General features: G+C 37.8%; 1 protein-coding gene across 1 annotated transcript; it reads right to left on the reverse strand.

The window, feature by feature from the left end:
• Positions 1-24,439: 24,439 nt before the first annotated feature.
• LOC127094400 (flocculation protein FLO11-like) lies at positions 24,440-25,288 on the reverse strand. Its single transcript, XM_051033240.1, has one exon. The coding sequence runs from the start codon at positions 25,286-25,288 to the stop codon at positions 24,440-24,442; it is 849 nt and encodes a 282-aa protein (XP_050889197.1).
• Positions 25,289-27,032: the final 1,744 nt, after the last annotated feature.

Below are 27,032 nucleotides of genomic sequence, written 5' to 3' on the forward strand. Positions count from 1 at the left end.
CATTATCTCTCCTTGATGGAGCATGTGGATAGGGTAGATGTTGAGTTGGAATGACATTCACTCCCTTCTCAGAATTCTTCTTTTTCTTTGATTCAGCATCTTTCTTTCCTTCTAAATCAGTCTGCACAGCAGTGGGCAAAACCTGCTCTTTTCGCGGCGCGAAGGTGGTTCGCGGCGCGAACTGAGCATTTCCAGAATCATTTTTCCTCTCACCAACTATATCTGTTTCTTCCAGAATCCCATCAGTGGTGTTCTCTTCTACAATTTCTTCACCTTTTTCACTTACCAACGCTTTACCGCTCCTTGTGACAACTGCTTTGCAATGCTCCTTTGGATTTGGTTGAGTGTTAGCAGAGAAAGAAGGCCCTGCATTTTGTTCCGACAGCTGCTTCGCAAGTTGGCCTACTTGATTTTCCAGATTTTTAATTGCCGCCTCGTTACTCTTCTGATTTGCCATAGAAACTTGCATGAATTGTTGAAGAGTATCTTCTAGCTTGGAATTTCCTTCTTGCGACTGCTGACCTTGAGAATTTGGTTGTTGGTAAGGGCTTTGCTGTTGATAATTCTGGTTGTTGAATCTTGACGGTTGGTAACCTTGATTGTTTCTTGGTTGATAACCTTGATTGTTAGGCTGTTGTCTTTGATATCCCTGGTTTTGGTTGTTCACATAACTGACTTCCTCTTGGGGTGGAGGACAAAAACCAGTAGGATGATCCCCTTGACACAACTCACAACATGCTACTTGATGCTGAACTTGAAACCCTTGAATCTCTTTTATTTGCTGTGGAAGCTTGGCCATTTGTTGAGTAAGAAGCTCCACTTGCTGAGATAGTAGCTTATTCTGTGCAAGGATAGCATCATTGGTATTCAACTCTAAAACTCCGGGCTTACGTTGTGAAGGGCTACGATCATGTTGACCTTGATGATCATTACGGGCCATCCGTTCAATAATGACTTTAGCTTCTTCCGCAGTTTTTGATATAAGCGAACCACCCGCGGTGGCGTCCAGAAGTGTCTTATGGGTTGATTGGAGACCATTCAAAAAGATATGGATTTGAGTAAGCTCATCAAAACCATGTCCCTTACACTTCCTCAACATTGATTTGAATCTCTCCCAAGCTTCATTTAGAGATTCGTTTCCTCCTTGAGTAAATACAGCTATAGCCGTCTTGGCTTCCATGAATCGGGATTGAGGGAAGTATCTTTCTAAGAACTTTTCTTCTAATAGATTCCAATCCGTCATCACTCTTGATTCTTGATCAAGGTACCACTCCTTTGCTTTTCCCACTAATGAGTGTGGGAACATCCTCTTGAATAATGTCTCTTCACCCGCCTCGCCTATTCCCGTAGAACCCACAATCTCATAGAATTTTATGAGATGGGTATACGGATCTTCGTGATCCATTCCGGTGAACGGAGTTGCATAGAGAAGTTGGAGGATTCCGGTCTTCATCTCCGTATTTCTTCCTCCACGGGCAAATTGAGCATTCCTTCTTGGACTATTAGCGGACATTTCGGTACGATTATCCTCCGCCATGTTTCCTTCACAAGCTTCTACAACCACTTCTTCGATTGGAACAAGTGCGGAAGTAGATGCTTCTTCTCTCCGGTTCCTCTCTTCGGCTAGTTTCCTTCTTCTTCGTGTTTTGCTATTGAGCTTCCGAAGTGTTCTTTCAATTTCAGGATCGAATTGAAGTTGCTCCTCGGTTACCTTTCCTCGCATGCACTAGAATCTACAAAACTGACAAACCAAGTGAAACAAAAGAGGGATAACAATAAAAGTAACAAAACTTAAAACAAAGAATTATTGCAATGCTTGTAATATCGACACCAATCCCCGGCAACGGCGCCAATTAGTTGAAAGAGTATATCTTAGGCAAATATTTTTGTATCGTATCCACAGAGATTGGGTAATATTACCGCCGTTCTATAATTCAAATGTTATAAGTTTAGAAAGTAACAGGGTTGTTTTGTTTGGAAAAATATCTTGTTAATAAATGTTAACAAAAACTATTAAGTGGTTTTAGACAAATATAAAAGCTTGGCAAGATTGGAGTTCACTATTTCAAATATCTATGATTCCCTATGATAAATAATTAGATTCAAGATTATTGATGATGTTCAAATATCCTCTCAAAGTCATTTATGTCTAAATGATATCGTGATAGTTACTATATTGATCCTTAGACGATCTCTCCACCTAACTATCAATATAGTAACCTTTAATGTTCAATATCAAAGAATAGTAATGAATAAATCTATCTCTACAACTTATTCACTACTTGAAAATCTGCTTTATGTCTAAACTCGAGTAATCTCTCTCGACAACTACTCAAATCTGATTTTCAACTAAAAGCAAAAACAGTAATCAATACATCAACAATCTCTATCTCATATATAAATCAAAGTGAATACATAGACAGATGAGAATAGCTACTACCTCCAATCTTGACAAAAGGGAGTTTAGCTCCTCATCACCATTGTTACAAAGCAGAAGGTTTTAGAAGAAAAACTCTGTTTTTCTATTACAAAAACTCTCAAGAACAATGTGTGAATGAATGGAATAATCTCTCAATACCCTAGGTTAAACTATTTTGTCTCTACCAAAAAGGTTGACATTTCCCTAATTGGACATTGTCATCAGCAGCAGAAAAGCACTTCCCAGGCAGACATCAAAATGGCAATCACTTTTTCTGCACAGCAGCACTTTTGACCCTTGGTCAGCTTGCTGGATCCGCAGCCTTTGCGGCGCGAAGGAAGTTCGCGGCGCGAACTGTTGCTTTCCCAGCTTCCTTGTTTGGCAAGCTTCCTCCAAAATGCCATGTTGAAACCAAGGTCTTGCTTATCCATAATTCTACACAACTAACAAAAAATGTGAAATAACTATTCGAAACAAAATAAATTAAACATAATTGCATTTATACAAATTAATGAAGATAAAAGTGTGTAATTACATCAAAACTTGGTAAAAGGGACCAATAAAATGGTATAAAAAGTAGTACTAATTGGTCCCTAACAACCATCCAAAATTTGTGGCCTATGAGTAGATCCTCCATCCCTCTCCATTGTACCAGAAAGTATTCTCCCTAGATCTCACCCAGAGCCAGAGCAGGATGCCTGCTCTGATACCAATTGAAATTCTGGTATCAGATATAAGATATCGAAGGTGATGTTACGACACTAATATCTGTTAATACACAATGGAAATATAAACAGATTTGTAAAGCAAATCACACAAGCAATTGTTAACCCAGTTCGGTGCAACTCACCTACGTCTGGGGGTTACCAAGCCAGGAAGGAAATTCACTATAATAGAATTAGTTCAAAGACTATCCGTACACTTCAACAAGTTACAGTCTTTCTCACCTAATCTCTACCCGTGCAACTTCTACCTAAGCACTCTTAGATATGAGAACCCACTCACTTCCCTTATAATCACACACCCGTGATTTTAAACAACAATCCTTTTGAAAAGAAAATACTTTTCAATTACAAAACTCTTGATTTTACTTCACAATTTCAATCAAGAAGACACACTCTTGATCTTGCTTCACAACTTTAATCAAGAAGACAAATCAGTCCAATTCAATCATCAATGGATGACTTGAATGACCTACAGACACAAACCCTAGCTCTCTCTCTAAATTTCGCTCAGTCTTGGTTGTGTATTCAAACAGGTTTTCTAAGCCCCTTTTTATAGAAGCAATCTGCTGGGCTTGGATATCTTGAAAACCCTAAATATATTTTTCAATCAAATCTTTTTATAACAGCTGTATAGATCTCCTTGGAAAATAATTAAATCTGGTTGAAATCCCTGATTGAATGCGCCAGCTAGCCATATCTTCAATCAACCAATGATTTCCAATACTTGTGCAATCACAAAACACCAGACATTCATACTGAATGTTCTGTGTACAGGATGTCATGACATCGGGTCTGACATCCTAGAAAAATCCTGCATAATCCAATTTCCTTTTATAGCAGGTACAGCCATATCAGATACCATGACATTGTGTATGTCATCTGAAACAATCCTGCATGAACATGTCTTCCATATAAGCTCCAGCAGGTACAACCAATATCAGAAGCCTTGTCATTGTATGTGGCATTCTGAAACAATCCTACTTGCACATGTTCTTTAACTCCAGCAGGTACATAGGATATCTCATGTTAAGACATCACACATGACATCTTGTGAACACTCTTTGTTTTACCAAAATTGCTGCCAACACTTAGAATCAACACTCTGATTTTGCAATTTATCCCCAGCGGGTCATCTTTCGTCTACCCTGTTGTTGTTGGTAACGATTGTCTTTCTCTTGAATTGGTCATCTTTATATACCTAGTTTCGGTATCCTGATGCCTTTTCTTTTCGGTCGATTTATCCTTTATTAACCCAGTAACCGGTTGTGGATAATCTTCCATGCAAGTGTATTATCTATGTTCTGACGGTAATAGATAATATTTCTCATGCGCTCTGTGGTCGAAGCCCTTTGTTCTTCCCCTGTTGAGTAAGATTCGTATTCCTATTTTGGAACCGAATGTCCATCCGTTAATCGAGTTTGCTTTTTGCCCTCTTTTAAGATGATGAGTGTCTTGGGAATATTCCCCAGTTCACACCTTGGTTGATCACCTATTATATGCCCAGTAACCGGCATCCCTGGTGCTCCTCCCTTTCTGCTCCCTATTATGACTTTTGTCCTCTGTAGAGTCAGATTTCCCTGAGTTGAAATATACCTTTTTAGGTCTTCCTCATATGATTTCGGATGTTTGATATCTCTCACCCTTATACCGGTATTAGATATTCATTTCTTCCCGAGCATGTTGTATCTCTGACCCTTATGTCGGTGTTCAGATCACATGTCTCATTGAGCTTGTTGCCCAGTAACCGGTAACACCTCATCTCGCTGCTTCCCCAGGAGAGTCTTTTTAGACATCCCCAGCGAGGTCCCTTAGTGGATTGTTTTTGTCCGGATTTCTATCCGAAGTATCCGTTGTGGATAGTTTTGCTGTATTGGCATATTCCCCAATACGGACGTCTTCGAGTCAGCTCGAGTCTTTCCATTGGTTTTTTTCCCTTTGGAATTATGCTCCCCAAACTTTGAGTTGTGCCCTGCTCACGCATTTCTTTCTTATCCCCATAAGAGTCCCCAGGACTTTGTCCCATGGAATGTATCACTCATATGGATTGTCAGTGTCTCCTGATTGTCTTTACTCCTTGGTGGACACATATTCCCCACAAAGTATTATCCCTTTGCATACATACATTTGCATCATGAGGTCTCTTAGGGACCAAAATTCGTCTCTTTGTTATTATTTAATCCCATTCTACCCCGTCAAGACGAAGATTTTAACCTTCACTTCTCCGGCTAGAATGACCTTAAATAAGGGCATCTGTAAGACCCCAATTTTGTCCCTAAGATCCCTCATGGCATCATAACATTTCATTTGCATAGCCTCAAGGATCATTAAGCATCTTGGTTCCCTTGCCTTTGGGTGAGACTCCTTGTGAGTGGTTTGAAATCACCAAGCATGTTTGAATTGTATATCATTGCTTTTCTCATTTTGATTACTAACCAAAAGTACAAAAATATGTCACTAACATCTTTTGTTTGTAGCTTGAGCAATCACAAGATCAAAAGCTTCTAGGAGATCCTTGGTACAAAGACATGGTCAAGAGGAGATGAAAGCAAGCATGGTAATGGTTCCCAAAGCTCTCATACATCAAATATGCCTCCCTAACATCTCAATTCATCATGTTTGATCAAATCAAGTCAAAGGATTTGAGGTTTGTGCCCCAGAGAAACCCTAATTCATCTGTGCACCATAATGCCTTGCTCTTGAAGCAACCTCAGCCCATGGTCAAATACAATCAATGGAAGTTCTTTAATTCATCATTTCATGCATATTTGAACTCATTTGAGTGTCTTAAATCATCAATTCATCAAGATATGGGTTGTGGACTTGAAAAGTTGATTAGTCAATTCATCTAACTATTTTGAAATACACTGAGACCTAACTTTTTATGTGTTGGTCAAATGGAGATGGACCCAAAAACAAAAATGTTCTTAGGGACAATGTGAACACCTTTCATGTTCATAAAAAATTTATTTGAAGCTTGGAAAACCATCTTCCATTCCAAAACATTATAGGTCATTTTGACTGAAACCCTAATTTTGGGTCAACTTCCCAAGGACACAACTCATTCATTTTTTATGATTTTGAGGTGGGATCAAATGCATTGGAAATCTTAAGATGTCTACTTCAAATGTTATGTTGAACAAAATTTCAAAATCTCAAAGGAAATACATGTGATAATGTAAGACATTATAGGTCCTTTTGGGTCAAAGGCATTAAAAGTCAAAAAAGTCCAACTTCAAGTGCCCATAACTTCTTCATCAAAAATACAAATGATGCAAAATTTAAGTCCATATTTATTGTCTTGAAAAGATATACAACTTTGATGTTGGAGGGTTTTTCATTTGAAGCTTGAATCATCAAAACATAAGGGCTTGAAAGTTGGCCAATTTTAGAAACCTTGCCTTGACATGTTTTGCACATCACACTTTAAACTCAAATTTCCTAAATTTCCACACTTCAAATGAGTTTTTGTCCAACATAACATTTGTTCCTCATACAAAGACCTTTCCAACCATTACCCATATGCCTATGCTTGGATTTTCTAATTGGTACTTTCAAAGAGATGATTGTTTAGGTACAATTGGAGAATTCACTTGAAATCCTGTTACATGAGCATTTGCCTTGCAAGCTACACGTCCAATTTCCTTTGGCTATTGCTCAGAGTTCATTTGGCATTGTTTTTGGGCCTTGTGCATGATCATGCAAGCCCATGCAATGAAGCTTCACATGCCATGCACATGGATCATTCCACACTTTCCTTGCCACTTGCTCTATAAATAGAGACTCCATTCCCTCCATTTCACACGCCTCATTCAACCTGAAATGCTGCAGAATTCTCTCCCTAACCATCACTAAAGAAGAAATTGCATTTTCTTCAAAATATTTTCAGATCTAGAATTCAGCTTCATCTGGTTGTATTCTTAGATCTAATGCTTCTAGACCTTCATCATACACTCCATTAAACTTCTGTTTTGATAAAGCAAGCAAGGTTTCAAGCTCAAATCACAAGAACTCAAGTTTATATTTCAACTGGTATTTCCTTCGATTCTCCTAATCCATTGACCTATTGGCTTAGATTTTGTGTTGGCTGAAGTCCTCTCAATGGAGGCATCATGTTTATGCTTTTAATTTTTGTAATTCATTGAGTTCATGATGAACACCAGATTTTTCAACTTCTGATTTCTCAAATCCTAGAGATCTAGAATGAAAATGGACGGTACAGGGATGATATACATCATCCCAGCTTTCTATTGATGTATAGATCGCACATTTTGGTTAAGGTTTTAATTTCTACAAATCTCACCGGAAACTGCAAGCTCACCGGAGAAGACGGTGGCTCCGGTGGCTTCATCATCTCCAGTTTAAATCTGGACCGTGTGATGGTGTTTCCAGATTTGATCCCAGGCGTCCATTGTTATGACTTCTATTTCTTTTTCATGTGCACGCATTGACTTGGATCCATGGTAAGCGCGCGCTGAGAGTCCTTGGATGTCCACCTCATTTAATGAGGTTGATCCAACGTGCCATGATTTTTCTCATTTTCTGAATTTCTTTTTATTTTTGTTTAATTCCAATTATTTTCAAAAATTAATATCTCTTTCATTTTTTATCTAAAAATTATGGGACTAATGGCATTATTTCCCAAATAAATTCTAGTTTCTATTTCTGATTTTTAATATTTTTTATTTCATCATTTGATATTTTTTGTGAATTTTCTCTTTTCTGGTTATTTTTAATTCATTTTAATTAGTTTTTGATATTCAAAAAATGCAAAAATATTTTCCTAACCTATTTGAATGATGATGGATCTATGAAAAATATTCTCATCAATTTTTGAATTGATTTGAGATTTATTTGAGATTTTAGTTCAATTAGGTTATTTTTATTCATTTTTAATTGATTTAAAATAGTTTATGACTTTTAAAAATGCTGAAATTTTTTGTCAAACTTTGTTTGACCTTGTTGAACTTTGGATAAATCACTTGGACCTTTCAAGGTTGATTTGAAGTGATTTTGAAGTTTGACCTTTCCATTTATTTTAATTCAAGTTTATTTTTAAGTATTAAAAAATGCTAAAAATAGTTTATTCATTTCTTGACTTCCAATCTTCATCTCACTTCTGTTTTTGATTGTTTGACCTTGACTTTCAATGTTATTGGTCAACATATGAGGATTGGTACATGATGTTCCATTTAATGCATTTATATTTCTCTTACCATTTTGTCATTTCCATTTCTCTTATTCATCTCCTTCTTCTTCTTCTTCTTCTTTTCTTTTTGATCAATGAGTTGAAGGTTGATAAGTTAGCATTGATTAGGGAGATTTAACCTTCCTTGATTCAAATCTAATTCATCTTGATCAATTGATCAAGTGAATGGCTTTGCATTAAGGATAGGTTGTCTTCTAAATCATGCAAAAGGCTTAAACCAATACAAGATCATTTCTCTTCTTCTTTTTGGCATGGCAAGTTGTTGGGACTTGGTTCACTAATCAAGACTCCTAACTTGTGTTTGTTGCCTACATTATTATTGACCGGCCTCAGATAGTTGTGACTTCTACATAAGTCCAATTACGATTGCTTAACATAGCGCTAAATTTGCCTTATGGCACACTAACTACTAACACTAACTATTGACAATTAACATTTACTTTATGCAATTTACTTTAATGCAATTTACTATTCTTGCACATATTATCCATTTGCTTTTCTCTTTGCTCACTTGAGCATATATTTATGTTAATGCCATTTGCCTTTTGCTCACTTGAGCATATAATTGTGTATATATTATTTTTGCTTGTGTTTTGTTTTGATTGTTGTGGACCAAATGCAAAGAAATGGACTTAGTTTCTAGGACTTTCCCTATGCAAAGAAATGGAGAATTTCGACTTAGATTCTAGGACCTTCCTTATGCAAAATTGGAGTAAAAGGATCTTAATGATGAAGATGGATTGGAAGGACCAAATCTCTAAACTCACTCTTGTCCATTCTTGTTTTACTTCATGGAACTTTTGATGTGTGCTTTTGTGCTAGGAGTTCCCATTTGAGCTTAATTGGAGGACCATTGCCATGTTCATCTAAAGAGAGAGATGCAAAAGCCATTGAAGGATTCTTAGAAGCATGACCTTGTGTTTGATTGCTTGAAATATTTGCTTTGTGGTTGCTTTGTTCCAAAGGATGGGAGCTATTTGAATCATCAATATGATCTCAAGAGAGGTACTCCTTGTGTGGTTTTGTCCCTTATCCCTCATCTTTTTGTTTTACTTAGGACTTAGCCCTTCTTCTTCTTCTCTCCACTCTAACCCAAGCCAAAACCTTTTGTGCAAACGTTTAATTATTGTTTTCAAATATTAGAAACCTAAGCCTTATGCTTTTGATTTTCAAACTTTCTTTTCATAACACTTATTTTGAAATGAACTTTTAAGTCAACTTTGACCATTTTTGTATATACTCCTAATTGGTAAATCTAACCCATGCAAATGTCTTTTGTGGTTCCAATGGCCACCTCCTTAATCAAGTTTTCATAACCTTTAGTCATTAGGTTTTAGTTATCCTTGTGGTAGATATAATACTCACCTATATCCTTAGTGATGGACCATAAGTCTTCCATGCTTATTATATGGTTAACCCCTCACTAGCATATTGAAGCTATCCTCACATGGTGGATTTGTGGTTTGGTTGAGTTTTCTTCCATTGATAACAAAAGACCTTAAGGCTTTTGGATCCCTCAATTCACCAACTCATTTTGAAATTTTTACCCCGAACTACGAGGTTTTGATCCTAATCTTTTTATAAGATGGTACGTAGGCAATGGGTTCATCCATCCAAACACAAAAATGTAAATAACATGTATATTCTCTTCTCATCTCTTCAATCATGTTTGCACAAACAAATTTTCACAAAGACAACAACCTTACAACAAGTATGAAAAGGGCTCCCTAGGAGTACCTAGGATGTTTTGGGTGCCTAATACCTTTCCATTGCATAACCAACCCCCTTACCCAGATCTCTGTTTCTTTTACTAGTTTTTTGTTAAAACTATTAGGTTTTTGTTCGCTTTCTAACCATTCCTTTGGATAAATAGAAGTGCGGTGGCGACTCGACTTGTATGATTTACCTTGGATTTAGTCAATATCTCTAATGGTAACGAATACCCCGCTACACCGGCCTTAGATAGTTGTGGCTTATACATAAGTCTAATTATGATTGCTTAACATAGAGCTAAATTTGACCCTAAAGGCATAGCATTCTAGTAAGTGAGATTGTAAGTCTCCCATATTTCATGGTATTGTCTGGAAACTTAGCCTTTTTTCCTTCCTATGGAAGATGTCTTGGTTCAAGGATACGTGCTTGCGAATAGATGGTTGAGTATTCTCCAAAGAATGACTTAATCAATTAAAAAGAAAGTCTTATGGTTTATTTGAACTTATCTGCTACATTGTCTTTATGCAAATTGTTATTTTGATCTTGTGCCTAGTGCTCTATTCTGAGTTGATCAAGGAATATTTCATCTGATACATGAGAAGACAAAGAAGATTGCTAGATATGGGATTTGCTTACTTGGATGTGGCTATCTTTATTTGATGTTTTGATCTTCATGATATCTGATATTCCTAATTGCTTGTTGATAATAGCTTGATTCAAAGTCCAGAGGGAAAAGGGGTTTTCTATATGACATTCTTGTCTGTTGGATTACATCCCATTGGTCAGATCTTTTCAACTCTTAACTTTTAATTTTATGCTTAGGATTAGTCTTTTCATCTTCTCCCACTTCTTAAATTTCAAAATCTCTCCCCCTTTAAAAAACTTTCTTTGCTTGTGATTTCAAACTTAGACCTATTTTCAAATTAGAAACTTTGGCCTTATGCCATTGAATTTTCAAATTATTTCTTAAATCAAATTTGTAAATAACTCTAATCATATTAACTTAAAATTTCAAAATACAAAAAGAACTAACACTCATTTAAACTTTTGGGCCCTTTGTGCCTCTTTTCACTTAAATTTTATTAAAAGCAACTCACCCATTTTGAAATTGATACCACGAACTACGAGGTTTTGATCCCTCATTTTTATGTTGGTATGTAGGCACAAGTCAGAAGGTCTTGTCAAACATAAAATTATAATCAATGAATTTTTTTCTCATCCCCACACTCTATTTTTCTCAAACTTCTTTTATACCAAAAACACATACACATATAAAAAGGGCTCCCTAGGAGTACCTAGGACACTTTGGATGCTAACACCTTCCCTCTGTGTAACCAACCCCTTTACCTGTAATCTCTGACATTTTATTGGTTTTGATTTGAAAACTTCTTATCTTTGGGTTTTGTTCGTACTTTTCCCTTTTCCTTTGGAAACAATAAAAGCGCGGTGGCGACTCTAGTTTTATTGACGATAAGCTTATCCATAGCTTGATGGTCATGAATTTACCGCTACAGAAATTAAGTGGCGACTCTGATGGGGAGTAGTCCTCAGTGGTTTTAGCCTATTTTTTATGTGTATATATTTGTATATTTGTTTGTGTGATATAATCTGCTTGTTGTGCTTGGTGATCTCTGAGTGGTGAGATAAGTTCTAACCCGAACTTGAGTGGAATTAAGATAGGAGGATGGTATAGTCATGTTCAACTTGTGTGGAGTAGTCCTTAACAAGTTGGCTTGAGACCCATCTACTCAGTGGAGACCCTTTTGAAGTTACTGATGTCACACAAGTTATTTGTGGTTAGGAATTACTTTCTCTGATTTGGGGTCCGAGAAGTTGAGGATCGTAGAACATTTAACCCAACTTGGCCTATTTAGGACGTAGTGCGGAGACTGTTCAGATGTAGACCTGATAACAGTTGTTACGCGATACTACATCGAGACAAGTTTCTCTTGAGAATATTATGGGTTGATGAGCCAGTTATCCTAACCTGTAATATTCGATAGATGAAATTAAGACTCTGGGAACTTTTTAGAACATGATCTACAGGTTTTTGTCCTTAGTACACTCCTTTGGGATGGTTCTTAACCCGACTCCATGCTCGTGACTCACAACAAACCCTTTTATTCTCGGTTGATCCGATCAAGTCTTGTCAATATCAAGGGAAATTGGGTGTTGATAAGGTGAAAACCATAATCCACCAAAATGGATGATTGATCTTGATGATGACTTGATCCATGCCTTGATCTTCGTTTGTGTTTGCCTTGTGTGTGATCCCTTGTTTGTGATTGTTACATTCATGCATACATGCACATCATAACATTCATCACAAAAAAATAAATTTCAAGGAACTAAGGTCTTATTTGAAAATATTTCCAGACTATGGATTATGGACGAAGGAACACTAAGAAGTACAGTTTCAGATGTCTTGATTTGAAAGAGTTACGGAAGTTGTCATCCCTTGTATTAGATCCCTTGGACTTCAAGCAACGTCATGGGAAGCTCTTGTCTGTATTATCTACTGATGTAGTTAAAGAACATCTGAGCGTTTTGGTTCAGTTTTATGATCCTCTTTACTGTTGCTTCACTTTTCCCGATTATCAGCTTGTTCCTACATTAGAGGAGTATGCCCACCTCTTAGGAATACCCGTTTCTGACAAGGTACCTTTTACTGAATTGAAGGAGATTCCCAGATCTCATATTGTAGCTGAAGCTCTTCATCTGAAGAAATCTGAGATTGAGACTCATTGGGTGAAGAAAGGAGGTGTGTTTAGATTGACTTCTGAGTTCCTCATTGGATAAAGCTATTGTATTGGCTCAAGCCGGTAATGTGGATGCTTTTGAAGCCATATTTGTGTTGCTCATCTATGGTTTAGCTTTGTTCCCCAACATTGACGGTTTTGTTGATGTTAACGCATTAGAACTTTCTTGATTGGGAATCATGTGCCTACTCTTTTGGGTGATATGTATTTCTCTTTGCATTTGAGGAATTCTAAAGGTGGTGGGACTATTATGTGTTGTGTTCCTCTTCTGTACAAGTGGTTTATTTCTCACTTGCCTCAAACGCCTCCTTTTTCGGAGAACAAGCAATGTCTACGGTGGTCTCAGAGACTTATGTCCCTCACTAATGATGATATTGTTTGGTATGATTCTGCATTGAGTAGTGTGGATATTATTGACAGTTATGGTGAATTCTCTAATGTGTCCCTCATTGGTACACAAGGAGGAATCAGCTACAACCCTGCTTTGGCTCGTCGACAACTTGGGTTCCCCTTGATAGATAAACCTGATAAAACTCATTTAGAAGGTTTATTTAATCAAGAGGGTAAAGATCCCCAACATTTTAATTATAAGATGATATATGCTTGGCATAAGGTGCATGGGAAAGGAAGATCCGAGCTTCGTTCATGCAACTGTATAGCTTTGGAAGCTTACACTCTTTGGGTAAAGAAGAGAGCTTTGGAGCTGAAGATGTCGTATGCTTGTGAAAGACCTATGTCTTTGGTTGTGGTTGAGCCATCAACTCTCCCTAACCAAGATGTAGAGGAGTTAGAATACTCACTCGCCAAGATGAAACAAGAGAAAGATATATGGGGAGAGCGGTTTCATGCTTTGAGCCGAAAACATGGGGAGTTGCAGCTTGAGTCGAAAGGCAAGGATGCACTTATTGAACTTCTTGGAGACCGAGAAGTGAAGAGACAGAGAGAGCTAGAGGTTCTAACTTCCTCTAGTATGCCTTGGCCTTCCGGTGCTTGGAAGAAGATTGTTGATCAACTTGTTCTTGAGAAAGCTCAGATGAAGACATCCTTTGAGTCCGAGATTCGACGCATCCGAAAGAAGTATGCGCCTGCAGCCAGATCATATGATATTGTTGCTAAGGGATCCTTAGGATGATAGTTTCCTTTTCTCTTGTATTTGTATTTTTGGTTTCTGAAATTGTACTTAGTGTAATCCTTCCAAATTTTATGAATAAAAAGATATTTTTATGGTTAATCAAATTGTTATTATTATATATATTTGAAAATAGAACTTCATATGTTCCTTGAAACTAAACAAACAAAAACATTGCATTTCATGCATCATTTTCATAGTAGGTTTTCTTCTGCTAGATGTCTTATCGGTTATTCTTTTGTGCTTCAGCCAAGCTAACTCACCGATACAACACTCGCACCAATCAACCCAAGATCATGGAGCACTTGGAGCAAGAGAATAGAAAGCTGAAGGATGAGATTGCACGGTTAACTCCCATGATGGAGTATGTTATTTCTGCGCATAATCAATCTTCATCAACTCCTGTAACTCCTCCCCAAAGGACTGTTATTTCTGAGATTGCTACCTCGATTATTTCTATTGCCTGAATGGTTTGCACCCACCTTTGTCTCTATGTCGGCATCTAGCTCGGTCATGTCAGTGCCACCTCCAGTTGTTCACACTCTGCCTCGTGTTGAGGACACTATTTACCATTCTGAGCCATTTGAGGGCCTAGACGTGATGAGAAGATGGATGAAATGAAGGATCAGTTCCTCGAGCTACAAAAAGAGTTGAAGACTTTGAGAGGAAATGACTTGTTTGGGAAAAGTGTTGTTGAGCTCTGCCTGGTACTGAATGTGAAGATCCCAATGAAGTTAAAAGTACCTGACTTTGAAAAGTATAAGGGAAATACTTGTCGACTAAGCCACCTTGTGATGTATGCCAGAAAGATGTCAACTCAAACTAATAGTGATCAGTTACTGATTCACTACTTCCAAGACAGTCTGACTGGTGCTGCTTTGAGATGGTATATGGGTTAGACAATGCAAGTGTCCATACTTTCAATGATTTAGGTGAGGTTTTTGTTAAGCAGTACAAGTATAACATTGACATGGCGCCTGATATAGACCAACTGAGGTCTATGTCTTAGAAGGATAAGGAGACATTCAAGGAGTATGCTCAGAGGTGGAGGGAACTTGCTGCCCAGATTAGTCCACCCTTGGAAGAGAAAGAGATGATTAAGATTTTCTTGAAAATCCTAAGTTCATTTTATTACGAACGTATGATTGTCAGTGCCCCCAATGACTTTACCGAAATGGTAAATATGGGGAGGAGGTTAGAAGAAGGAGTCCGGGAGGGACGTCTGTCTAAAGAAGAAGCGTCGTCTAGTAAGAAATACGGTGGTAGTTTCTCCAAGAGGAAGGATGGGGAAACTAATTCAGTGTCTGTAGGGAGGCAGAGGAGGCCTCATGTCAGAAAGAGTTCTCAACCACGCCAGCATCAACATCAAGTTTCTTCAGTGATTCCAGTTTTTTCCAATAATTCTAACAATCAACCAGTTCCGATTCAGCAACAACAATGTCAACAACTACCGCAACAAAGAACCAACTACAACAACAACAACAATAATAATCAACAAAATTTTGAGAGGAAAAAGGCATCCTTTGATCCTATTCCTATGTGCAAGACCCCAATTTTGACCCTAAGATCCCTCATGCAATTTCATCATAAGCATTAGCATTGGGATCATACCTTGGCATCCTCCTTACCCCTCTTTCATTGGGTTTGTTTTGGGAGAGATCACCAAGCACTATGTGATTGTATCATACTTGTATTTTATCATTTTACTAACCAAAATACCAAAAATATGTCTTTGCATTTGCCTAACTCTTTTGTAGGTAGGGCATGATCTCCATTGATCTATCAAGTTCATATCTAGGGTTTGAGACCCTCATGGCAAAGAGCACAACCATGAATTGATCCAAGAATGGTTATGAGCATAATATATGAGTTCCATTGATTACTACATGATATATTTATCAAGTGTTCTTCAAGAGTTTGGAAGTGATTCGCCTTGGAAACCCTAGTTTGACTGGGTATCTTAAGTAACTTCTCCAACAAGCTATCTCATCAATTGATCAAATTTCTCAAGGGACACTTCAAAATTAATCATCTTATGCATATATGATCTACCATGGGCCTAAGAAGTCAAAATAGATGAAGGTTAGCAAGTTGGTTGATGGTGGTTGGCTAGATGAATTCATTTGATCAAAATTGGGTCTCCCTAGATCCTATCTCCTACAATTTTCACCATATGAAAATTATTCCAAGAGAAAAGTTACTCTAAATGATATTACAAACAAATTTCATGTTGATACCTAGATCTAGTTTTTCTTGGAAAATCATTTTCTATGTTGAAACATTATAGGTCATTTTGTCTAAACCCTAATTTGAAAGTCAACTTCCCAAGGCCATAACTTGCTCAAATTTTATGAGATGAAATATTTCCAAGTTTCAAAATCAAATTCAAGATGTCTACTTAAACATTTATGTTTGGAGTAAGAGCAAATTCAACTTTTATGAGCATGTGATATGAGGTTACATTATAGGTCATTTTTGACCTATACCATTGAGCAAGTGATTTTTCCAAACTTCAAAAATTCATAACTCTATCATTCCAAATCCAAATGACATTAAATTGGTGACCATTTTTTAAGTTATTTGAAATAGCTACAACTTTGATGAAGACACTTTTTTCATTTGAAGCTCACATAAAAAGTTAAGTAAGGTGGAATATTGAGGTATATGGCTTGACACTTAGAAAAAATTTCAACATGTTGAAATTTCCAAACTTCCACCTCAAAATTCTCCATGTTCCAAGCTCCAAATGAAAAAGTGTTGAACATCAAACTTGTTCCCCTTGATCCAAGCTTTCCAAAGACCCCAAGTTCATGCATTTTGGATGAGGTTTGCTAGGTCTACGCATGGCTTTAACAAGGTTGCATCATTAGAAAGAATCAATTGCACAAATTTCAGTTCACAATGCCTTGCCATTCAAGGTTCATTCAGACCTCAATTGGAATCATTTTGGACCTTTTTGTATTGCATCATGGGCCTGTACATGCCCATGCACTCGTGCCATCAACATTTCCAATTTTGGACAGATTTTTGAAGTGTGCAAATATCATTCCCTTTGGCTATAAATAGAAGGCCTCTGGGCTCATTTGAACAACACTTTGCGCGCCAACTTTGTCCCCCATTGAAACCCTCTCATTCTAAAGGAAAACTTGAGAAATTTCAATTTGAAATTTGAGTTTGAATCTCAATTGTTGGAGATTCAAGAACTCCAGGATCCAAAGCCTTGCAACCTCTCTAATCACTTCCTGCTAGCTTCTCAAGTGTGATAAGATCGTGTTTGGAGCAAGCAACATCAAGAACTGCATAGCATTGAAGGTAATTTTCAAAAAACTTCATCTCTTCGATTCTCACTCAATTCTCTTGGATCTTTGGTTGTCTGAAGTCCTACCAATGTAGGCAAGAAGATTGAGTTGCTTAGAGGTCAAATCGAAGCAACTTAGTTGACACACCTCAAAATTTAACTCCTCATATCTTTCTATATATGTGGAGTTAGTTAAAGTTAAGGTCAAATTCGTGCTCTACGCCATTTTTCTTTCAGATCATGTCCTCCTTTTTTATTTTGGTGATGGTTGAAGGTGGATCAGTCCGGTGAGGTCCACCGGAAAAGAAGACCGGAGTTACAGCTCCGGCCGTGTGTTGCCACGTCTCCAACCACATGATCCAGTTGAAATGTTTTAATCTCACGCGTCCATTGTGATTACCATCCCTGCAGCGTGCTGACTCGTGTGTTTGGTGGAACGCACGTTTTAGGCCACTTGATCTGCCACCTCAATTAATGAGGGAGATCAAGTGGCTCACGTTTTTTCACATTTTCTGATTTTTTTTATTCCTTTTATTTTCATTAATTCATATTAATTTTAATATTGATCCAAAAAATATGAGAGCTTCACTAAAAATTTTCAAATAATTTCCTCATCCATATTCTGAATTAAAATGATTTTTTGGATCATTATTAATATTTTTCATGATTTAATTGATTTTGTGATTATTTTTAATTGTTTAAAAATACTTTTAAGCCTTTAAAAATTCTGAAATTTTTTCTCCAATGTCCTTTGACCTTGTTTGACCTATGATAAATCTCATGGTTATTTCTTTGGTGTTTTGATGAGGTTTTAGGAATTTGACAAACCATATTTAATTTAAATGCCTTATTTTAGAATTTTTAATTTGAACAAATGTCAATTAATTGTGTTGACCAATTGTGATGACTTGTTTGAGTTTGACTCTTGTTGTTGGGCCTTGGTCAAGGTTGATTTGACTTTGTCAAGTTAATATCATTGAATTTAGGGGATTGATGGAATGTACATTCCATCTCCCAAAATGGATGGATGATATTAATTTGGTAAAAGTCCTTCTTTGATCAATTTGAGTTTTGATCCATTTCCCTCCCTCTTCATATCATTCCCCTCCTTTATGCATTCATCTCATTTGGCCTATGATATCTGAAAGTCCTAAGGCTAGTTGATTGAAAAATCAACATAAGTACGGATGAGATTAGGCCACCTCTTTTGCATATTCTTTTTGTGTGTGGTATGTTTCATGAGTATAGTCCATTATACCATGTCTCTAACATGCATTAGCACCAAAATTCTATTGTCCGACCTCAAATAGTTGTGACTTCTACATAAGTCCAATTATGATTGCTTAACATAGCGCTAAATTTGTGACACAAAAGGCATAGTATTCTAGTTAGTGAGATTGTAAGTCTCCCCTCTTTCATGGTATTATGTGGAAACTTGGCATTTTTTCCTTCCTTTGGAAGATGTCTTGGCTCAAGGATCCATGCTTGTGATAAGTGGGTTGAGTATTCTCCAAAGGATGACTTAAAATGAAAATCAAAAGCAAAACAATACTAACTTCTAACTCATTAATAACTAACTTTTAATTTCAAGCTATTTACTTTCACTACGCCAAAAACTGGAATAGACAGCGCACCTTAGAGGGCGCTTTCTTAAAGAAGCGCACTCTAAAGTGAAGAGAAAAATAAGGAGGAATAGACAACGCACTTTAGAGGGCGCTTTTGAAACAAAGCGCCCTCTAAAGTGAAGCAAAAAAATAATGAGGAAATGGAGGGACACCAATAGAGGGCGCGTTTATGAAAGCGCCCTCTAAGGGTACCCTTAGAGGGCGCTTTTAAAAAAGCGCTCTCTAAGTCCATGTACAACAACGCACTTTAGAGAGCGCTTGTGTAACAAAGCGCCCTCTAAAGTGAAGCGAAAAAATAATGAGGAAATGGAGGGACAACAATAGAGGGCGCGTTTATGAAAGCGCCCTCTAAGGATACCCTTAGAGGGCGCTTCTAAGAAATGGCTATTATGAAGTCAATCATTCGTGCAAGGGGCAAGGGATGCTCGAAAGTATCAATTGATATTTGTTTAGATGGAGATGCTCTATTATCGTCAAGCCTCGTTCGCGTAGATGATGATGCTGGATATTTGAAAGTATCCCTCTACGACAATGGAACATGTCCATCTAAACATATATCAATTCTATCTTCAAAAGATAAGGGTTCAATGTTGGCAAGTTACATTGGTTTCCTTGTTCGACAACATATTCCGATTACATGTGATAATTGGAGAAGTCCGGACTTGAAGGTTGGCAAAGAAAAAATATGGTCGGAGATACAGGCTTGTGTCTCAATAGAGGATGGGTATCTACCTAAAGTTACTTTTGTAGTGGTCCAAAAGAGACATCACACCCGTCTCTTTCCTGTCAACCCCAAAGAGACCGATAGAAGTGGAAAAATTATACCAGGTTTTTTCAATATATTTCTCAACGCAGCTGGTATATATTATCATTTGAATTTATCACTTTTTGCTGATTTTGTTGTTCTAAATTGTCAAAGGAACCGTGGTAGACACCGGCATTTGTCACCCTAGGGAATTTGATTTTTACCTTAACAGCCATGCAGGAATTCAGGTAATATTAGCTATGTCATTTAACTTTATGCCATTGTTTACTATTTGTTGCTCAATCGCCTTTTGACAGTTCTGTGTTATTTGCATTTGGACGTGTTCTTTTTGCAGGGGACTACTTATGCTGCCATCTGTTGTTTTGGTTGAGCCTTATTTTGTATGGATGTGCGATAGAACTACTAGACAGCTTTTGGATATACAGAACATGTTTGCCACCATGGGTGGATGGGCGTTTTTGTTTAGTATTGGTTAGAACTACTAGACAGCTTTTGGATACAGTGGTCACTGGGTGTTGGTTGCTATGTTTTATTCTCTTAATTGTAGTACTTTGAGAATATGTTGTTGTATATTGTTGATCAAAGAATCATATATTAATGTTGTATATATGGAGGATTAATGTTGTATATAAATGGATTCATGTTGTATATATCAATGGATTAATGGTGTATAACATTGGATTAAAGGATGAAATCAATATGAGTTTTACACTTTTGCAGCATGCGAACAGATTACCAATTAAATATATATCCACTGTTTTTCAAACAATTTTTTTTAAAATAACTAACACTTTAGAGAGCGCTTTGTCCAGAAAGCGCCCTCTAAACACTTTACATTGACAACTTTAGAGGGCGCTTTTTCCTGAAAGCGCCCTCTAAACACTTTACATTGACAACTTTAGAGGGCGCTTTTTCCTGAAAGCGCCCTCTAAACACTTTACAATGACAACTTTAGAGGGCGTTTTTTCCTGAAAGCGCCCTCTAAACACTTTACAATGACAACTTTAGAGGGCGCTTTTTCCTGAAAGCGCCCTCTAAACACTTTACACTGACAACTTTAGAGGGTGCTTTTACCAGAAAGCGCCCTCTAAGGTGTCCCTGAATGGACCACTCCAGAGCGCGCTTTTTTCTTAAAGCGCACTATAATGTGGCCACTTTAGACAGCGCTTTCTCCAGGAGAACAAAGCGCTGTCTTTACCTATGCCAGCGCCAGATTAGAGGGCGCTTAAAAGCGCTGTTATAGGCCAAAATAAGCGCCCTCTTTTCCCTTATTTGGCGTAGTGTTTAATGTCATTTAATTTTAGCCTTTTATTCATTTGCCATTATTCATACCATTCTAATTGTTTATGTTAATACAATTTTCACTTTGTCCACTTGGACCATATTATGTGATATATCTTGTTTGTGTATACTTTGCTTGTTTGTTTGGTCTTTGACCATTAATGTAAATAATAACAACAAAAACCCTAAAAAACTTTTGTGTGGACTGTTGGCTTCATCTTGGACAAATGGACTTAGAACTTAGGCAACATTCCTAGGCTAAAGGACTTGGCCAATGCCAATTTCTGTGAAACCAGGTGCTTGTAATTTGAACTTCATCTGATACATCATTCAAGATCCCTTTGAGTTCATCTGCAACATGATCATTGTGAAGTTGTTATTTTGAACCTGTGACTTGTGGAATTCATTTGTTACATGGGCTAATTTGAAGAAGATCATGGAGTGGCTAAAGCTTGGATGTGGCTATCTTTATTTGATGCCTTTACTCTTCAAGATTGATATAATTGTGCATATGTGTGTTGCCTAATTATAAATGTCCAAGGGAATTTGGGGTTTCTATATGGCATTCTTGCCTATTGGATTGCTACCCATCGGTCAGATCTTTTCAACTCTTAACTTTTAATTTTGTGCATAGGATTAGTCTCTTCATCTTCTCCCCATTTCTTTAATTTCAAAATCTCTCCCTCCTTTTAAATTTTTCTTTGTTTGAACTTATTTTGTTCTAAACTTTGACCATTTTGCAAAAAGATAGAAACTTTGGCCTTATGCCATTGCATTTTCAAACTTTTTTTCTTAAATCAAACTTGTAAATAAACTTATACATACTTGACTTAAACTTTCAAAAGCCAAAAAAAACTAACTCATTCATACCATTTCAGGCCTTTGTGCCTTTCAAACTTAATTTTGTTAAAAGCAATATATCCACTTTGAAATTTGTATCACGAACTACGAGGTTTTGATCCCTCATCTTTATGTTGGTACGTAGGCACAAGTCCGAAGGTTTTGTCAAACACAAAAAATATAATTAATAAATTCTCTTCTCATCCCCTCATTCTATTTGTTTGTAAACATCATTTTTGTACCAAATACATATGCACACAAAAGGGCTCCCTAGGAGTACCTAGGACATTTTGGGTGCTAACACCTTCCCTCTGTGTAACCAACCCCCTTACCTGTAATCTCTGATATTTTATTAGTTTTGATTTGAAAACTTCTTACTTTTGAATTTTGTTCGTACTTTTTCCCTTTTCCCTTGGAAATAATAAAAGCGCGATGGCCACTCTTGTTATTTGACGTCCAGCTTATCCATAGGTTGATGATCATGAATTTACCGCTACGGAAATTAAGTGGCGACTCTGCTGGGGAATAATCTCTAGTGGGTTTAGCCTACTTTTTGTGTGTATATATTTTTATATATGTGATGTTTGTATATATGTATGTGTGATATAATCTGCTTGTTGTGCTTGGTGATCTCTGAGTGGTGAGATAAGTTCTAACCCGAACTTGAGAAAAACAAGAAAGGGGGGTTTGAATTGTTTTAGAAAATAAAATCTTTTTCAAAAATAAGAACACACCGAATTTTATACTGGTTCGCTTAGAAAACAAAGTTACTCCAGTCCACCCGGTCAAGGTGATTTCGCCTTCAAAAAGGACTTAATCCACTAATCTTGAAAGATTATACAACCAAACATCTAAGAGAATGATCTCTTAGTCCTCTCAAGTATACAAACTACACAGAGTCACTTGAGGAACAAAAGCAATTTAGCAAAATAGATTTGTAATTGAAGGTGCTTTTAAGAGTAAGCAAGTATTACAGCAAAATATTTGAGCAAGAGTTTTCACGTATGAGCAGCAGCTCGTGAAAATTGAGAGAGAATATGAATGACTTTTTCTGTGCGTTGTTGTTATATCTCTCAATGAGGTAGGCTGTCCTTTATATAGTAGTGAGAAGGACCGTTGGAATGATGACAAAATATTGGTCTTTGATGAGCATTTAATGTCATTACTTCTGTGTTTCTTGCCATAACCATTTTGTCTCCCTGAATAACTTCTTTCTTAAAATACTTCCTTTCCATATTGAGAAATTCTTTCCGTTACTCTTTCTGGATTTGGTGAATCTTCCTCAGAGTCTTGTTATATCGGAGTCATGCGTCAGAAGGAGATTATGTTGGAGTTTCATCAGAGCTTCTAAGAGTACTAGTCTTCTAGATCATCAGAACTAAGACCAGTGAATGTTAGAGCTTTTGGTTCTTTTTACTGTCTTGGTTCGCTTAGATTCAGAACTTCTTGGGCGCACTTCTTCCTCAAATGCGTCTGATCTTCTAGCACTTTGTATTTGATCAATGTTTGTATCTGATAAAATGATCAGAGTCCTTTGTTGTTGTTCAGAGTCCTGCATACTTAGACAAATTTCATTAGGGTGCCATTTTTGGTTTCATCCTTTGTTATCATCAAAATCTTGGAATTCTATTGTGGAACTAATTTTGTTCTTACAATCTCCCCCTTTTTGATGATGACAAAACAATCTTAATTTAGAGATGAAACATTTTTTTTGAAAAGAGTTTTAGATCAGATGGAAGTGAGCTCCCCCTGAGATAAGTTTGGGAGTTCAGAAGTTCTTACCGGACCTTCCATGATATGGTGTTTCTAGCTACTCTCCTGCAAATTTCTAAGTCAAAAATTAGAAACAATGTTTGCAGAGTTCTGATAGGAGTTAGATATGTTTTCATCAGAGCTATTTTTAGTTCTTCCCCTTTTTGTCCGAATAAAAAAGACTTAGTGAAAATGAAAGAGCAAGAAATATATATATATATATATATATATATATATATATATATATATATATATATATATATATATATATATATATATATATATATATATATATATATATTCACATAGCAGGTACAGATGACAGAAACGCAGACAACAAACAAGAATGCAGAAAAACAACAAACAAATCAGAGCAACATGCAAATTAGAAGAACAACAAGCAAAAGGAAAAGAACACAGAAAAAAGTTCTAGGTGCCTAAGGGTTCGGAGGTGGAGGCATCCTCTGGAGCAGCTGGGTCAGCAGATTCTGAATGTTGACATTTACTGTGTCCTGTTGATCCAATCTGGCTCGGACTTCCTGTTGTTCTTTCCGAAGTTCTTCAAGAGTCTTTAGCACCAGAGGGACAAAAGTGGAGGACTCCCCATGAGTCAGAGCATCATGTTCTATCCTGGTGGCAGACTCTTTAGCTAGGCGTGGTTCAGCTTCAGCGACAGCTTTGGCTTGTGCTTTAGCTTCAGCGGTAGCAGCGGCATCAGCTAGAGATTTGGCTTCAACTTCCTTGATCCTTTGCAGTTCTTCTTGCTTGGCTTTCTCTTCTGCTTCTTTGCGTGCCTGCTCCTCAACTTCTCTGGCTAGGCGCTCCTGAAGTCTGATCTCAGCGTCTCTGATAAAGTCATTGTGGACTTGCTCAGAGAGGCCCTTCAGCTTAAAGGCTTTAGAGGTCATCCAACTAATCACTCTGTTTCAGTGAGTCCTTACAGCGGAAGGATCGTCACTGATTCCAGAGTTGATGGTCAGAGACTTGACCTTGTCAACTGAAGCTTCTGCAAACACCATTATTGCTTCCTCAAGGGTTGGTAGGGTGTTTTCAGGTTTAGAGGCTAGGGGTGGAGAAGTGGGTGGGCTTAGGTTGAGTGTGGGAGTTTGTGGTTCAGCGGATGTATTTGGTGGGGGTATGTCAGAGTTGGGTGGTTGTGTTTCAGCGTGAATTGTTTCAGATGGTGGAGGGTCAGATGTGGTTGTGTTTGGGTCTTCTATGGGTGATGAGGTGACTTCTGGTTCAGGAATGGATTGTGTTGGCTGTTGAGAGGCCATAGCACGTGTTTGGAGCTGAGCCAGAGTTGGAGAGTGAGGGTCAGATGATTCAGTATCTGAGGAAAGGTTATAGTAGGGTGGTGATTCTGGAGAGGAAGATGAAGAGGGTGAGGTTGTTTCGTTTAACATTTCTGCTTCCGAAAGGGGTAGAGAGGTGGTGGCTAGGTTAAATTTTTGAGAGGGTTGTTTAGATGGTCTGGTGGTTGAGGGAGGAGTTTCTGAGTTGGTGTATATGGGTGTTGGTTGAGGGATAGAGGAAGCAATAGGCTTAATTTGTACAGAAGGAGGGAGAAAAACAAACTTACCAGAAGATCCAGTCAGAGGTACTGGAGGTCTTGATCCAGAGGATTCTCCCAGCTTCGCTTTCTTCGCCTGCTTCGCTTTCTCAGATGGTCCTCGTGGTCGCTTCATGAAGTTTGGAGGGCGTTCTGGCAGCCAGTCTAAGTTAAACTCTGAGAACTCAACTCCTTGTTTTCGCAGATCATCTAAGTAATACATGACTACCTTTGGAGGGTCGATCTTTGAGAACAGATAGAGTTCATTTGGAATCTTTCTCTGATCTTTAAGAGCTTCCTAGGAGGTGTCCAGAGTGGGTTTGACCTTTACTTGATTCAGAATCCCCATGCTTTTCGTATTGCGGGCGTTCAAAGCTCTTCCAGTGTCGATCATCACGTCTTCCATGAGTCTGAATGTAATCAGATGATCCACGAGACCACTTTCAATTAGAACGTCAGAGATGAGTCTGCCCAAGGGAATGTAGTTTATGGGCTTCATGTTGTTTCTGGTATCTCTCACAGAGTCTCTGAGATACTTGAAGAGGAGTGCCGGAAGGCAGAGCTTCAGACCCTTGTGGATGCAGTACAGAATGCATTTCTGGTCTGTGTTGATGTAGTCTGAGGAGTTGGAAGTTGGGTGATGATGGATGGTGCCCAAGATGATCTTCAACCGGACCTGGAGGTTCTGATGTAGTTCCTTGTTCTTGGAGTGTTTGCCTTCAGCGTTCTGTTGGAAGATAGTTGGATTAATCTCATGGGACAAATATTTTTCCCTGGGATTAATGTTGTAAATTCTTATTCCTCCATCTTTCTCCATGCCCAGAAGAGCAGCAATGGACTTCTCAGTGATCACCATCTTGACTCCCAGAACATAGGAGACGATGTAGTGATCGTCAGCGTCAGCGAATCTCCAGAATTCCTTAACCAAGTTTGCGTAAATTGGACCATAGAGACAATGGAAGTAGTTTCCCCAACCTTGATTCTTCAGTTCTTCAGTGAGGTCAACACCGTTCCTTCGCATGTTTTCAAAATCCACCAGTGATTCACACAAAACTTCTAGTTTCTCTAAAGGTGTTGCAAGGTGGATATGAGGCTCACGATCAAGAATGTGAGGTTCTTTGTAGATGGGAGTGGAGACGACACCGGTAACAACTGGGTTTGGAGTGCTTGAACTTGGAGCTTGCTCGTTGGAATTCATCTGTTGAGAGAAGTTATACACATATTATTGTTGAATAACTGGGTTGGACGTTGGAGAACTTGAATGCCCGCTATAGGAATGCCTTGAGGGAGAAAAGAACTTGCAAGAAGGTTAAGAGTGTTTGTGAGAGTGAAAAGTGTGCAATGTGTGAAGAGAAGAGTTTAAATACCCAAATTAGGGCGCATGCAAAATGACACACAAAGCAAGAGTTTATCACAAAAACCAAGTATGCACGTTAGAGGGAGAATGATTTCAGCTCGTAAATGATGTCTAATCCCAACAGTCAGTACACTGCTCGAGGAGATCTCAAGAGACTGTTTCTTGATTACTTCTAGACAGTTGTCTAGAAGTTCCAAGGTCAGACGCAAGGTGCTCCACGTGTTTGCTTTATCTGATCTTCAGGAATACCAAATGGTTGATTCCTAGAGATTTCTAACTCAGATGACTTCTAACTGGTAGGAGTATTAGAGTCAGATGCAGAATCCACTTTGTTTACATCAGAATATTATTTTGCTAACTCAGAGGCACATTTTATTCAGGACTTGAATGTTCAGATTCTTTAAGATGAAGAAGAATCTATCTTCAGCAAGGGGTTTGGTAAAGATGTCAGCCCATTGATGGTCTGTATCAATGAATTTCAACATTACTACCCCTTTCTGAACATAGGATTCTTGCTACGTGTTTAGCTCTGGAGTGCAAAATAGGATTCTTGCTTAAACAAATGGCAGCAGTATTATCACAGAAGATAGGAATGTTACTCTCAAAGATT

Source organism: Lathyrus oleraceus, chromosome 6, assembly GCF_024323335.1.
Source record: "Lathyrus oleraceus cultivar Zhongwan6 chromosome 6, CAAS_Psat_ZW6_1.0, whole genome shotgun sequence".
Classification (NCBI taxonomy): Eukaryota; Viridiplantae; Streptophyta; class Magnoliopsida; order Fabales; family Fabaceae; genus Lathyrus; species Lathyrus oleraceus.

What these genes read in the sequence shown, in the direction of transcription:
- LOC127094400 (XM_051033240.1), bottom strand. Translation starts at nt 25,288, where the DNA reads ATGTATTACTTAGATGATCTGCGAAAACAAGGAGTTGAGTTCTCAGAG.